Source organism: Gorilla gorilla, chromosome 6 (assembly GCF_029281585.2).
Source record: "Gorilla gorilla gorilla isolate KB3781 chromosome 6, NHGRI_mGorGor1-v2.1_pri, whole genome shotgun sequence".
NCBI lineage: Eukaryota > Metazoa > Chordata > Mammalia > Primates > Hominidae > Gorilla > Gorilla gorilla.
In genome coordinates, this window is record NC_073230.2 from 92,207,749 (window position 1) to 92,223,181 (window position 15,433).

General features: G+C 38.1%; 1 protein-coding gene across 2 annotated transcripts in view; it reads left to right on the top strand.

Moving 5' to 3' along the window:
- SEM1 (SEM1 26S proteasome subunit) overlaps positions 1-13,920 on the top strand; it is an 89,316-nt gene extending 75,396 nt beyond the window's left edge. For both annotated transcript variants that reach the window (XM_063708638.1, XM_063708637.1), the window contains exon 3: positions 12,938-13,920. In XM_063708638.1, the coding sequence (XP_063564708.1) occupies positions 12,938-12,965 (28 nt within the window). In that variant the 3' untranslated portion in view covers positions 12,966-13,920. The remainder of the gene's footprint in view (positions 1-12,937) is intronic.
- Positions 13,921-15,433: the final 1,513 nt, after the last annotated feature.

The window sequence follows — 15,433 nt, forward strand, 5'->3', positions numbered from 1 at the left end:
GACTACCCCTTCCCTGAACTACTTCCTTCTGTCTGCTTCAATACCTGTCTGGTTTTTCTCCAGCCACCCCAGCTGTCTTTTTCCTGTTTCCCCTGCTGCCTTGCTCCTTTTCTGTGTGTCCTCCAAATGCCAGCATCCGGGCACATTTTTAGGACTCCTTTGCCTCCCTAACATGCTCATTTGTGCCTTGGCTTTAAATATAATCATCGATTATTGCCCAACATGGATATCTCAAGCCCAACTTGCCAGGACACCAGATTTCTATAGGTTACTGCCTGCTTGTTACTTCCTCAAATCTCTGATAGACATCTAAAACTTACTATATTTGAAACTTTTGATTCCCCACACCCACCCCCATCCTGGTCTTTCTCTAGTCTTCTTAGTATCATGCATCCAGTTCTTTTAGACCATAACTAGGAATTATCCTTGATTCCTTTATTTTCTTCAGTGTCCCAATTCAATCTTTTTTACTTTTCCTCCAAAACATATCCCAAATTAATTCACTTCCTTCCAACTTCACTACCCCTACTTTATCCTGGTCACTTTCATCTTCCCCAGACTACTCTGATAGGCTCCTGTCTGGGTTGGCCATTTCCATACTGGCTCTTTGTAGTTCATTCTACAAATAGAAACCAGACTGATCTTTATAAATGACAAGTCAGACTGTCACTCCTCTGCTTTAAAACCTTCCACTATTTCTTTATTATACTTAAAAAATAAAATCCAACTTCTTTATCTTGGGTACAAAGTCCTGCAAAATCTAACTCCTGTCAACCTCACATATTCTCGCCCCCTTGCCTACTCTTCTCCACCATACTTCTTTCCGTTTCTTGACTACACCAAGCCTGATACTTTCTTTGAAAGGTTCTTTCCCCCGCATTTGCATGGCTCTCTTCTTCTAGCCATTCACTTATCAGATTAAATGTCACCTCCTCAAGTCAAAATTATACCACCCTACATGAATTATCTTTATTTTTCTTATTTATTATATATATTATATACATATCATATATAATATATATATGCATGTATATGAGAGAGAGAAAAAGAGTATTGTCTGTCTCTCCAATCAGAATACAAAGAGAAACAGACTCTTGTCTACCATATTCATTGTTGTATCCTCAGTGACTAGAATAGTGCTTAGAGCATTATTTTTAAATAAATGAATGAATATGACATAGGCTAGAATTTTATCTACACTTGCCTATGTTTTTGTTTCTTATTTTCTGTTCTAATGATCTACCTATTCTTTCATCAAACAAGTAAACAAGTAAAACAGAAATAGAAGACTCCATCTCAATTGCCATAGTTATCACATACATTTTAATATTTGATAGCGATAGCCAAAATTCTCCCTTCTTACACCCATTATTCTAAACATTCCTGGCTAGTATCGCCTGTTTGTTCTCCAAGTGATCTAAAAACACACTATATATTTCTTTATTTGCTCAATTTTCATAGGTTCAGCATAAAGACTCTGTGTGTTTCTTGTTAAGTCAGCTAGTTTATATTTTTCTTGCTATTGTGAACAGCATATTGCCCACACAAGGAGAGATCATGCATTTAGGTTACCTACCTATCTTTTAAAGACATTTGAGTTTGCACCTCCTGATATATAGGAAAATTAATACTCGTCCATATTTATTTTCTATGTAATATTCACAGTGGACTTTTTCATTGGTTTTAGCAGATCTTCAACTAATTTTCTTTAATTTTCTAGGCAGTCTATTATATCATCTGCAAATAACAATCTTTTTTTCCCTTCCCAAGAGTTAAGCCCTTTACTCCTTTTCCTCCCTAGTCTGGTTGCATTCAGTAGAACTACCATAACAGTATTCAATAATGATGAGTATCCTTGCCTCATAATGACTTTTATATAAATGCCTCTAGTCTCCCTATTAACTATGTTGTTAAATGCTGGTTTTAGATAGATTACTATATTAAGAATGACATCACTTTCTCTCCTAGTTTAAAAGTGCAATATAAGTGTTTCTGGTTGCATAATATATAATGCTTTATATTATAATACATCCTCATTTATTATTTCAGTATGGAAATTATCCCAGGAATGTTATAATATTGCCTTTACCTGATAGGACATTAAATATTGACTGTGTATCCACTATGTTCAAAACATTGTGCTATTTTTAAACTCCGAAAATAAGTAGATTAAAAGAAGGTTTAAATGTGGATGTGGTAATCCAACCCCATGTTTAATGCTATTTCAGTCCCCACCATCATCTACCAAAATGTTAGATTTGTTATTACAAAATACCAAAGCAAGCAGTTGCTACCATATATATATATATATATATATTTAGAACCATCATATTTTCTCCCTGTAAGCTATGTCTATTTTTCCTATGACAATTAAAGGTGTTTTTCCAATTCCTTCTTGCAATATCTTAAATAATGAGTCCTAACCTGGATGCATATGAGAATTAGCTGAGGTTTGAAATATTCTGATGTTTGGGCCCTTCCCTAAACTAATTAAATCTGAACTACCAGGAGTAGGTCCCAGGCAATTTTATTATTGAAAAGCAACTTTCAGCCAGTAGAGTCACTCAGTATTGAACCAAGCACTTTGTGTCTGGCCCTCCAAGAATTCAAGAAAATTAAAAAAACTCTACACCAGTTATTGTCAAACTTTGCTTAGAAATTAAGGGGCAATTAGAAATATCAGGGTGCATTTAAAAATTCAAGGTACAGGATTGGTAAGGGGCAGAGCAAGAAGGCAGAATAGAAGTCTGCCTTCTAACACTAATCTAACAACTGTCTGCAAAAAAAAAAAAAAACAAAAAAAACACCTTCATAAGAACAAAAAATCAGGTGAGCATTCACAGTACCTGTTTTTTTAAAATTATTATTATTCTTTATATTCTGGGATACATGTGCAGAATGTGCAGGTTTATTACATAGGTATACACGTGCCATGGTGATTTGCTGCACCCATCAACCTGTCATCTACATTAGGTATTTCTCCTAATGCTATCCCTCCCCTAGTCCGCCACCCCCTGACAGGCCCCAGTGTGTGATGTTCCCCTCCCTGTATCCATGCATTCTCATTGTTCAGCTCCCACTTATGAGTGGGAACATGCAGTGTTTGCTTTTCTGTTCTTGTGTTAGTTTGCTGAGAATGATGGTTTCCAGCTTCATCCATGTCCCTGCAAAGGACATAAACTCATTCTTTTTATGGCTACATAGTATTCCATGGTGTATATGCGCCACATTTTCTTTATCCAGGCTATCACTGATGGGTATTTTGCTTGGTTCCAAGTCTTTGCTATTGTGACCAGTGCCACAATAAACATATGCGTGCATGTGTCTTTATAGTAGAATGACTTACAATCCTTTGGGAATATACCCAGTAATGGGATTGCTGGGTCAAATGATATTTCTGGTTCTAGATCCTTGAGGAATTGCCACACTATCTTCCACAATGGTTGAACTAATTTACACTCCCACCAACAGTGTAAAAGTGTTCCTATTTCTCCACATCCTCTCCAGCATCTGTTGTTTCCTGACTTTTTAATGATCACCATTCTAACTGGCATGAGATGGTATTTCCTTGTGGTTTTGACTTGCATTTCTGTAATGACCAGTGATGATGAGCATTTTTTCATATGTTCGTTGGCTGTATAAATGTCGTCTTTTGAGAAGTGTCTGTTCATATCATTCATCCACTTTTGATGGCGTTGTTTGTTTTTTTCTTGTAAATTTGTTTAAGTTCTTTGTAGATTCTGGATATTAGCCCTTTGTCAGATGGATACATTGCAAAAATTTTCTCCCATTCTGTAGGTTGCCTTTTCACTCTGATGATAGTTTCTTTTGCTGTGCAGAAGCTCTTTAGTTTAATTAGATCCCATTTGTCAATTTTGGCTTTTGTTGCCATTGCTTTTGGTGTTTTCTTCATGGAGTCTTTGCCCATGCCTATGTCCTGAAAGGTATTGCCCAGGTTTTCTTCCAGGGTTTTTATGATTTTAGGTCTTATGCTCTGGTTTTAACTTTATATCACTGAAAGAGGCACTGAAGAGGTGGTAAAACAGTCTTGAATCACCGACACCACCCCTCCCTCATCCTGTGACAGCAGTGGCATGGTGCAGAGAGCTTTTCTTTGCACTGGGGAGAGAGAGAGTGCAGTAATTATGAGGCATTGAGCTCAATGCTGTCCTATTATAAAAGAAAAAAACTGGATGAAACTTAGCTGATGCTCACCCATGGAGGGAGTATTTAATCCAGCCCTAAACAGAGGGGAATCACTGACCCCCAGCAGTCTAAACTTGAGTTCCCCACAAGCCTTGCCACCATGGGCTACAGTGGCAGTCTAGGCCACTGGGACTACAACTCCTAGGCAAGCCCTAGTGCTGAACTGGGCCCAGAGACAGTGATAGTGGGCTAAGCGGGGCATGTGACCTAATGACACATCAGTCAGGGGAAGCTAAGGGAGTGCTGGCATCACCCTTCCCCTAACCCCAGGCTGCACAGCTTGTGGCTCCAAAAGAGACCCTTTCCCTCCACTTGAGGAGAGGAGATGGAATAATGGGGAAAACTTTGTTTTGCATCTTGGATAAGCTCAGCCACAGCAGGACAGGACATCAGTTAGAGTCATGAGGTCCCCTTTCCAGGCTGTAGCTCCTGGACAACATTTCTATACATACCTGAGACCAGAAGAGAACCCACTGCCTTGAAAGGAAGGACCTACTCCTGGCAGGATTCATTATCTCCTAACTAAAGAGTCCTTGGGTCCTGAATAACCAGCAGTAATATCCAGGTATCATGGCAAGGGCCTTGGGTGAGCCTCTGAGACTTGCTGCCTTCAGGTGAGACTCAGCCTATTCCCAAATCTGGTGGCTAGGTGGCAAGATGCCTTTCACGTGAAGAACAGAGGAAGGAAAAGTAAAGGGGACTTTGTCTTGCACCTTAGGTGCCACCTTGGCTACAGGGGGATAGAGCACCAAGAGGACTCTCAAGGTCCCCAATTCCAGGAGCTGGCTCTTGGATGGCATTTCTGGACCTGCCCTGGGCCAGAGGGTAGCCTGTTCCCCTGAAAAGTGAGTCCCAAAACAGGCAGCATTCACCACAAGCTGACTGAAGAGCTGTTAGGCCCTCAAGGAACATCAGAGGTAGTCTGGCAGTACTCCTCATGAGCCTATGGTAGTGTGGCCACAGGGTGAGGCTCCTCTCTGTTTGGAAAGGGGTGGGAAGAGTGGGAAGGACTGTGCCTTCTGGCTTGAGTGCCAGCTCAGCTGCAGCACACTAGAATACCACGTAGAATTCTAAGGTTTTTGCTTTTAGTTCTTAGCTCCCAGATGGCACTTCTGGACCTGCGTGGGGAGTGGAGAAACTCACCACCCTGAAAGGAAGAACACAGGCCTGACTGGCTTTACCACCTGCTAAGTGTAGAGCCCTAGGGCCTTAAGCGAACATAAGCTGCAGTCAAGGACTGGTTATAGTAAGCCTTGGGCAACACCCAATGCTGTGGTGACTTCGGGTCTGACCCAGCACAGTGCTAGTGGTGGTGGCCACAAGAGTGCTTGGGTCACTCCACTGCCAGCTCCAGGTGGCTCAGAACAGAGAGAGAGGCTCCGTTTGGGAGAAAGTAAGGAAAGAGAACAAGAGTCTCAGTCTGGTAATCCACAGAATTCTTCTAAATCTTATCCAAGACCATCAAGGCAGTACCTCTATGAGTCTGGAGGAACCACTGCATTATTGGGCATGGGGTGGCCCCTAAAGCACATACAGCTTAGATCACAGCTCCGAAGTCCTTCTGAGTATATGGAAAGCCTTCCCAAGGAGGATGGGTACAAACAAGCCCAGACTGAGAAGACTACAATGAATACCTAACTCTTCAATGCCCAAACACAGACAAATATCTACAAGTGTCATGACCATCCAGGAAAGCATGACCTCACCAAATGAACTAAATAAGGCACTAGGGACCTATCCTGGAGAAACGGATATGTGACCTTTCAGACAGAGAATACAAAATAGCTGTTTTGAGGAGACTCAAAGAAAAATCAAGATAACACAAAGAAAGAATTCTATCAGACAAATTTATTAGAGATTGAAATAACTAAAATGAATAAAGCAGAAATTCTGGAATTTGGCATACTGAAGAATTCATCAGTCTTTTAATAGGAGAATTGATCAAGCAGAAGAGGAATTAGTGAGCTTGAAGATAGAGTATTTGAAAATACAAAGTTAGAGGAAACAACCACAAAAAAGAATAAAAAAGCAATGAAGCATACCTACGGGATCTAGAAAATAGCTGCAAAAGGGCAAATCTAAGAGTTGTTGGCCTTAAAGAGAAGGTAGAGAAAAAGATAGGGGTAGAAAGTTTATTCAAAGGGATAATAACAGGGAACTTCCCAAACCTAGAGAAAGATACCCATATCAAATACAAGAAGGTTATAGAACACCAAGCAGATTTAACTCAAAAGACTGCCTCAAGGCATTTAATAATCAAACTCCCAAAGGTCAAGGATAAAGAAAGGACCCTAATAGCAGCAAGAGAAAAGAAACAAACAACATACAATGGAGCTCCCATATGTCTGGCAGCAGACTTTTCAGCGCAAACCTTACAGGCCAGAAGAGAGGGGCATGACGTATTTAAGTGCTAAAAGAAAAAGAAAACTAACCTAGATTAGTGTATCTGGTGAAAATATTCTTCAAACGTGAAGGAAAACTAAAGACTTCCCCAGACAAACAAAAGTGGAGAGATTTCATCAACACCACACCTATCCTACTACAAATGCTAAAGGGAGTATTTCAGTCAGAAAGAAAAGAACATTAACAGGCAATATAAAATCATCAGAAGCTACAAAACTCACTGGTAATATTAAGCACAAAGGAAAACAAAGAATATTGTAACACTGTAATTATGGTGTGTAAACTACTCATGCCTTAAGTAGAAAGATGAAAAGATGAAACAATTGAAAAGAATAACTAGAACTTTTTAAGACATAGGCAGTATAGTAAGATATAAATACAAACAACAAACAGTTAAAAAGTGAGAGGATAAAGTTAAAGTGTAGAGCTTTTATTCATTTTCTCTTTGCTTGTTTATGCAATGAGTATTAAGTTGTCATCAGTTTAAAATAATGGGTTATAAAATACTATTTGCAAGCCTCATGGTAACATACATAATAACATACAATGGCTACAAAAAAATAAAAAGCAAGAAACTAAATTATATCACCAGAGGAAAAAACCTTCACTAAAAGAAAGACAGGAGGAAAATTAAAAAGGAAGAGAAGGCCACAAAACAACCAGAAAACAAATAACAAAATGGCAGGAGTAAGTACTTCTTTATCAATAATTACATTGAATGTAAATAGACTAAATGTACCCAATGAAAAGATCCATTGATCTGTCACCTACAAGAAACACAAATAAAGATAACTATAAAGACACACATAGACTGAAAATAAAGGGAAGAAAAAAGATATTTCATGCAAATGGAAACAAAAAAAGAGTAAGAATAGTTATATCAGACAAAATAGATTTCAAGACAAAAACTATAGGAAGAGACAAAGAAGGTCGCTGTATAATGATAAAGGGGTCAATTTAGCAAGAGAATATAACATTTTAAATATATATGCACCCAACACTGGAGCACTCAGAGATATAAAGCAAATATTATTAGAGCTAAAGAGAAAGATAGGCTCCAATACAATCATAGTTAGAGACTTCAACACTCCATTTTCAGCATTGGACAGATCTTCCAGACAGAAAATCGACAAAGAAACATTGGACTTAATTTTTACTATAGACCAAATGGACCTAATAGATATTTACGAACATTTCATCCAGTGGCTGCAGAATAAACATTGTTTTCCTCAGCACATGGATCATTCTCAAGGATAGGCCGTATGTTAGGTCACAAAACAAGTCTTAAAATGTTTTAAAAAGTTGAAATCATATCAAGCATCTTCTCTGACCACAATGGAATAAAACTGAAAATCAATAACAACAGAAATTTTGGCAACCATACGAGTACGTGGAAACTAAACAACATGCTCCTGAATGACCAGTGGGTCAATGAAGAAATTATAAGAAGGAAATTGAAAATCTTCTTGAAACAAATGATAAAGGAAACACAAAATACCAAAACCTATGGGATACAGCAAAAGCAGTACCAAGAGAGAAGATTACAGCTATACGTGCTGGCATCAAAGAAGAAGAAAAACTTCAAATAAACAACCTAATGAATTAAATTAAATTAAAGAATTTGAAAAGCAAAAGCAAACCAAGCCCTAAATTAGTAGAAGAAAAGGAATAATAAAGATCAGAGCAGAAATAAATGAAATAAAAAAGAAGGAAACAATACAAAAGATCAATGAAACAAAGATGGTTTTTTGAAAAGTTAAACAAAGATGACAAAACTTCTGCCAAAATAACTGAGAAAAAAGAGAAGATCCAAACAAATAAAATTGCAGATGAAGAGGAGACATTACAACTGATACTGCGGAAATTCACAGGATCATTAGATGCCAATAAAGTTGAAAACCTAGAAGAAATGGTTAAATTCCTAGATGCATAAAACCTACCAAGATTGAACCATGAAGAAATCCAAAACTGGAACAGACCAATAACAAGTAATGAATTCAAAGCTGTAATAAAAACTCTGTCAGTAAAGAAAAGCCCAGGAGCTAATGGCTTCACTGCTGAATTCTATCAAACATTTAAAGAAGAACTAATACCAATTCTACTCAAACTATTATGAAAAATAGAAGAGAAGGGAATACTTCCAAACTCATTCTGAGGTCAGTATTACTCTGATACCAAAATCAGACAGATACATCAATAAAAGAAAACTAACTACACGCCAATATCTCTGATGAATATTGATGCAAAAACCCTCAACAAAATACTAGCAAATCGAATTCAACAAAACATTGGAAAGATCATTCATCATGACTGAGTAGAATTTATCCTTAGTATTCAAGGATGGTTCAACATATGCAAACCAATCAATGTGATACATCATATCAACGGAATAAAGGATTAAAAAACCCGTATGATCATTTCAACATCCCTTCATAATAAAAAATATTCAAAAAACTGGATACAGAAGGAACATACCTTAACATAATAAAAGCCATATATGGCAAAAGCAACCTAAGTGTTCATTAACAGATGAATCAATAAAGAAAATGTAGTACTTACATACGATGTAATACTACTATTCAGCCATAAAAAGAATGAGATTCTGTCATTTGCAATAACATAGATGGAACTGGAGGTCATTATGTTACATGAAATAAAACAAGCACAAAAAGACAAACTTTTCATATTCTCATTTATTTGTGGGATCTAAAAATCAAAGGAATTGCACTTATGGACATATAGAGTAGAAGGATGGTTACCAGAGGCTGAGAAGGTCAATGGGGGTTTGGAAAGGGAGGTGGGATGTTTAATGTGTACAAAAACAATAAAAAGAAAGAATGAATAAGACCTATTATTTGATAACATAACAGGGTGACTATAGGCAAAAATAATTTAATCATACATTTTAAAATAACTGAAAGAGTATAATTGGATTGTTTGCAACACAAAGGATAAATGCTTGAGGGGATGGATACCCCATTTTACATCATGTGATTATTACACATTTTATGCCTATATCAAAACATCTCATGTACTCCATAAACATATACACATATTATGTACCCATAAAAATTAAAATCAAAAGTTAAAAAAATTATGATGACCAGGTCACACTTAAAGGCAAATAAGAACCTCTGTGGCATCAGTTTTATTTTGCACATCACGTGTAAACCCAAAGTGTAGCCAAATTTAAGAACTGCTGTTCTACACTCCTGCAAATCAAAGTATGGTCTGTGGTTCAGCAGCATTGTTATAACCTGGAAGCTTGCTAGAAAAACTGATCTCAGATTTATCATATATGCAGATGACTTTGTTACATTAAAGTTTTAGTAGCACTGCTTCCACAAGGGGTTTCAGCCTTGTAGCTTAGACCCTAAACTTTGAGACTTATTATTTTGCTTATGATTTTAATTCATGTAGTGGGGAGCAGTGACAACACTAGGGAGTAATTCCAAAGATTTGTTTCAAAAGAGCATCTGAACTTTTCAGGAAGCCACATGTCCCTGCAGGGATGTCATTTCATCCCTTTTGCTCTTGCTAACTTTAAGTTTTTTGTTGTAGTTCTTTCATTTATTTTGTTTCTGGTCTTGCACATGTTTGGTGACTGTAACAGGTTGCGGGGAAATATGATGCTAAGTGAGATGTGAGGCAAGTGAAAGCCTTCATGCACTTAATGTAAAAATGAAATGACACCCTAAATATAAAGTGTGAATTGCCTGTAGATGCGCTGGCACCCTGAGGTGTGGGAGGAGAAGGAGGCAGTAGCCACGGTACTCACCTGAGCAGGCTGGCTCAGCTCCCTGTTGGAACAATGGGATTCCCTAATGGCAAAATCACACCTGAGCCTCCTTTAACACTCCAAAAGCAGCAACCTCCTTATGAGCAGGGGGAGTTGTTTTTCAACAAGCATAGAGTCCTGATAAATAACGTTTTCACTTAGGTTGAGTCAGTCACTTAGCATTGAAACAGCTTTCTAGATATGATAGGTATTTTTAGAATTTGCATTAATTCTATCAGCATTATGGCTAAGAAATGGGCTGAGCAATAGCTAGTAGAAGATTGGCTAAAAGTCTACAAGGATTTCCCCTTGCTTTTAGAATCTCCCTATCACCCCATTGCAGCCCCAGGTTTGTCCTGTGCTCATGTGACCTGTGTAAATACCTTACACCTTATATCCCTTCCTGCTCCCTACTCCCAAACACATGCACAAACTGGGAATCCCCTGTGCCCCCTTTCTAAGAGAGTCTTTCCTAGCTAATAGTGGAATGTTGGAAGGGGACATTCTGAAAGACTCAGCATAATTATTAATGTGGCTAATATTTATCAGGTCCTTTCAATGTGCCAAGCACTTAATGAGCATTATTTCATTTCATTCTCATAACAATTGTCTGAATTTAGTATTATTATTATTATCCCCATTTCGCAGAGGAAAAAAATAAGTAACTGACCTGAGATCCCACAGCTATTCAAAGTCAAGCCTGGTGGGATGCAAACTCAGGCATTCTGTCCCCAGAGCCCATGCTCCGACCCACTTGACCCACTACACTAAAAGAGCTCCCTAAATGAGACTCTCTTGACAAAATGAGGAACTTAAACTTGGCTTAGTATGAAAATCCTAAGCACAAAATTTTAGACTAATACAATGTACTTCCATATATCCACCACCTAGATTTATCAACCATTAACTTTTTGTCTTATTTATTTCATCCATATTTATTTTTATTGAGTCACGTAAAAGTAAATTTTAGATCTTATATGTCACCCCTTTAGTAGATAGAATGGTGGTTCCAAAAACATATAGCCATGCCCTAATCTCCAGAACCTATCAATATTACCTTATATGTTAAAAGATGGAATGTTACCTTATTTGGAAAAGGGGTCTTTGCAAATGTAATTAACTTAAGAATCTTTAGATGAGGAGATCATCCTGGTGGGCCCTTATCCCAGTGGGCCCTAAATCCAAGGATAAGCATCCTTGTAAGAGAAAGCCAGAGGGAGATTTGACATGCAAGTTCCTTGGCAGCCGCAAGCCAAGGAATGCCAGGAGCTAACACAAGCTGGAAAAAGCAAAGATAGATTCTCCCCTAGAGCCATCAGAGGAAGCGCAGTCCTGCCAACATCACTTCAGTCAAAATTCTGGTTTCTGGACCTTTGAGATAATAAATTTCTGTTATTTTAAGCCACCGAGTATGTAGTGATTTGTTATGGCAGACCTAGGAACAAGTACAACCTTTCAATGATTGAGTATGCATCACCAACAAAATCAGGATATTCTTCCATATATAGACAATAAAATGATCATATCTAACAAAATTAACATGAATTCCATATATATTTATATAAACAAGTATATATTTACATATAATAAACAAGTACATATTTTATATAAAATAATATATTTATATAAACAAATATATATGAGTATATTTATATATATAATATATACATATAAAGATATTTTATATGTATATATTTATACAAATTTATCTATTTAAATATATAAATTATATATTTAATATTATATAAATTAATATAATTTAAATATATAGAGAGAGAAGAAGAAAAAGAAGAAGATTCTATTCATTATTATAAAGAATTGGCTCATGCAGTCATGCAATTATGAAGGTGATGTTCTACAATCTGCTGTCTACAGTTGGAAACCCATGAAAGCTGGTGGTGTGGTTTAGCCTGAATCAGAAAGCCTTAGGAGAGTCAATGTTAAAGTTCCAGCCTGAATCTGAAGGCTTGAAAACCAGAGAAGTTGATGGTATAAATCCTAGTCCAAAGGCAGGAGAAGACTGATGATCCAGCTCAAGCAGGTGGACAAGAGAAAATTTTTCCCTTCCTTTGCTTTTTGTTTTATTCAGGCCCTCAGTGGATTGATGATGCCTACTCATATTGGGGAGGGCAGTCTGCTTTACTGAATCCAGCAATTCAAATGCTAATTCTATCCAGAAACACCCTTATAGACATACCTGGAAATGATGTTTAGCCAAATGCCTGGCACCCTGTGACTCAGGTGAATTGAAATAAAATTAACCATCGCAGATGTCAAGACTGGCACTGACCCCAAAGCATTTGTAGTCCATGCAGAGCTCACTGCGGCTAGAATTTCACCTTTTGAAATGTCTGTATTTATGTAAGTTATCCCTGCTTCCTTTGAAAATGCCACATTTCTAGACAGGTGCATGCATTACATGACTAGCACAGTGGTATTAAGTGATTTTATGATCTACATGGCTTTTCCACTGATCAGATGGTCAAACAGGATTTGAGGCTAATAGGTGTTTGAAAAAGAAAACCTTCACCTACTTTCTAATTTTTCCAGGGCTGGATACAGTGAACTGGAGGAATAGAGGGGAGAATTGCCAATACTCAGGAGTCAGGCTTCACATTGATCATGCAGCTAATAAGAAAGAAGGCAAAGGTACCAAGCCCCTTGCCATATGAGAGCTTCCATCAACTTTGGCAGAAGATAGAAAGGAAAATACTACTACTATTTAGAAACTGCACTGATATTTCTTGACTTCTCCTGAATCGACTACTGTTTTCCCTTCAGTGATTCAAATACAAGAGAAATTGTTCTCATCATTCTGTGTCTCAAAGCTCTGAAATAAGGCATCTTTTCCTGTCTTTTATTTGATTTAAGGCCAGCTTCAAGCATTTATTGAACTGATTAGCACATTAGATTTATTTTTTTTTCCATGTCCTTTTATGTTCTGGTGAGTTTATTAGGTGAGGCCAGTTTCCTTCAGAGAATTTAATCCAAAGGCCTTTACTAGAAGGCTGGCATGTTTCCTTTTCTCATAAAGATAAGGAAACATCAACAGGCATAACATAGCAGAATGTCTAGCCTAAGTTATGGAAAAGATTCCATGTCATACTCCCTGGTGAGGTTGACTTCACACTTACTGGCTTACTTCTCCTGATACTTGGTTTACAAGTGAGACAAGTAATCCCCTCTGAGGGTAACTGGTCATGTTTCTTTGTTTACTCTGGGGGTCATTTTGCCACTAACAGCTACGCTGGCTCTATGCAGAACTTCAAACCTGAGGCTGTCTACCTGAGCTATAGGGAAGAAGCTACAGAGTTCCCTTTAATAAGACATCAGCAATACATTTAGCTGTCAGGGAAGATGGGTCATATTTAGGAATACATGGAGAATAAGTTTTAAAAGAGAGAGAATCCAAATGTATTGTACTCTTAATTAGAGGTCCCTAAACTGCAAATTCATTTGCTAATATAATTTCTCATGCTTTTTATTTCAATAATGTATGTATTCGGTAATGTCTGATAAATACTTGCACTTCATTTTTTGTTGTCCACTCATTCATTAACTTCTGCAGCAGTGTCTTGGATGGAGGGAGAACTGGAGAAGCACTGAATAGAAAAGAGGGTGATATTACAAAATCCCTGAAGTTGGAGACACACAAGCAGCCTGAACACACTTCTGTCCTCACCAATGGAAAAAGCTCAGCTGCTCTTTCACTTTGCTTCTACATTCCCCAAACCCCAGGCTACTCTACGATCCTTTTTTATATCTTTTAAGATAACATTTTACATTGAGGAAAGATTGAACAAAGGTATTGAATTATCCAGAACAAAATGGAAACTTTTTGGAATTGTGAAGCCTACCAAAGCTTTGCAATTCAACTCATCAATTATGTGGAGGCTGCAAAGACCAATTTTTAAAGAGTGTTTGATATTGCTTAATTATACTTATTTATTACTTATTTGCTTCTTGTGCTTATTATCATTAAAGAAAAAGAAAGCAAAATTTCAAGCTTTCCTGGACAACTCTTCTAGGACAATCAATCTACTTCTATTCCATATTTTCTTAATTTTAACAATACATAATTATGTACAGTAGATTCTCATTGGTGGGAACATAATGAATACAAATTTTATACTGGTCATACATAGTGTGTTCATGTAAGATGGGTCAAATCTGGGGCAGACCTCAGAGGGCGTCCTGGAAGATGATGACATGTGGAGTGACACCACCAAATCCAACTGCCCCAAAACACACAAAGCCCCAAACTATCAAAATCACTCAACAGGTAAATAAAAACATACAAATATAAACAGGTAAATAAATTGGTCTCTAAACAGGTATGCAAAAATATAAATTAAAAAAAACATAACATAGAGTGAGCACAATAGGCAATGGGAGGGGAGAGGGATCAAAGAGGCTGATTAGACGCAAGGAGTACACGCGCCCTCCATGGAGAGGAACCAGAATAGTAAGCAGATACTCCAAACAGATCATCGAGGAGAGAATTCACCAGAGAAGACATGGGAAGCACCAGAAGTAAGTAAGGAGAGAGTTTGGGACAGCTTGCTGGCAGGGGGCTGAGAGCCAGGAGAGGCTCCCGGGTGTGGGAAAACCTCAGGGCTCCGAAATGGGTTTTTACAATCTTGGCTACAAGAGAATCCCTCAACCCACTAGGGCCTCAGGCCTGACACACAGAGATGCCTAAAGACTGCTAAGAGACATTGCTCCAGAAAGGGTACCCCACATGCCTCCAAGCCAAGAGCAGCCTCAGCTGGGCACCATTCTGAGAGTCTAGCTACTAGAGATCTACAGACACGGCTGCTGCTGCTGCACTGATTCTAGGAGACAGAGGGAGAGGCTGGGTACTCCCGTGCACCCCCTGGGAGGGTCCCTACTGCCCTGTCGCAGGCTGCTGTTGAGATTGAGATGTGAGTAGACTACACTTGCACTCCCCTTGGTATCTTGCCTACACTGCTTGCCTGGGAGGTGCCCCACCCTCCCTGGACCCTGGACGCAGGCCCAAAGCACCATTTCGAGTCTAATGCTGGG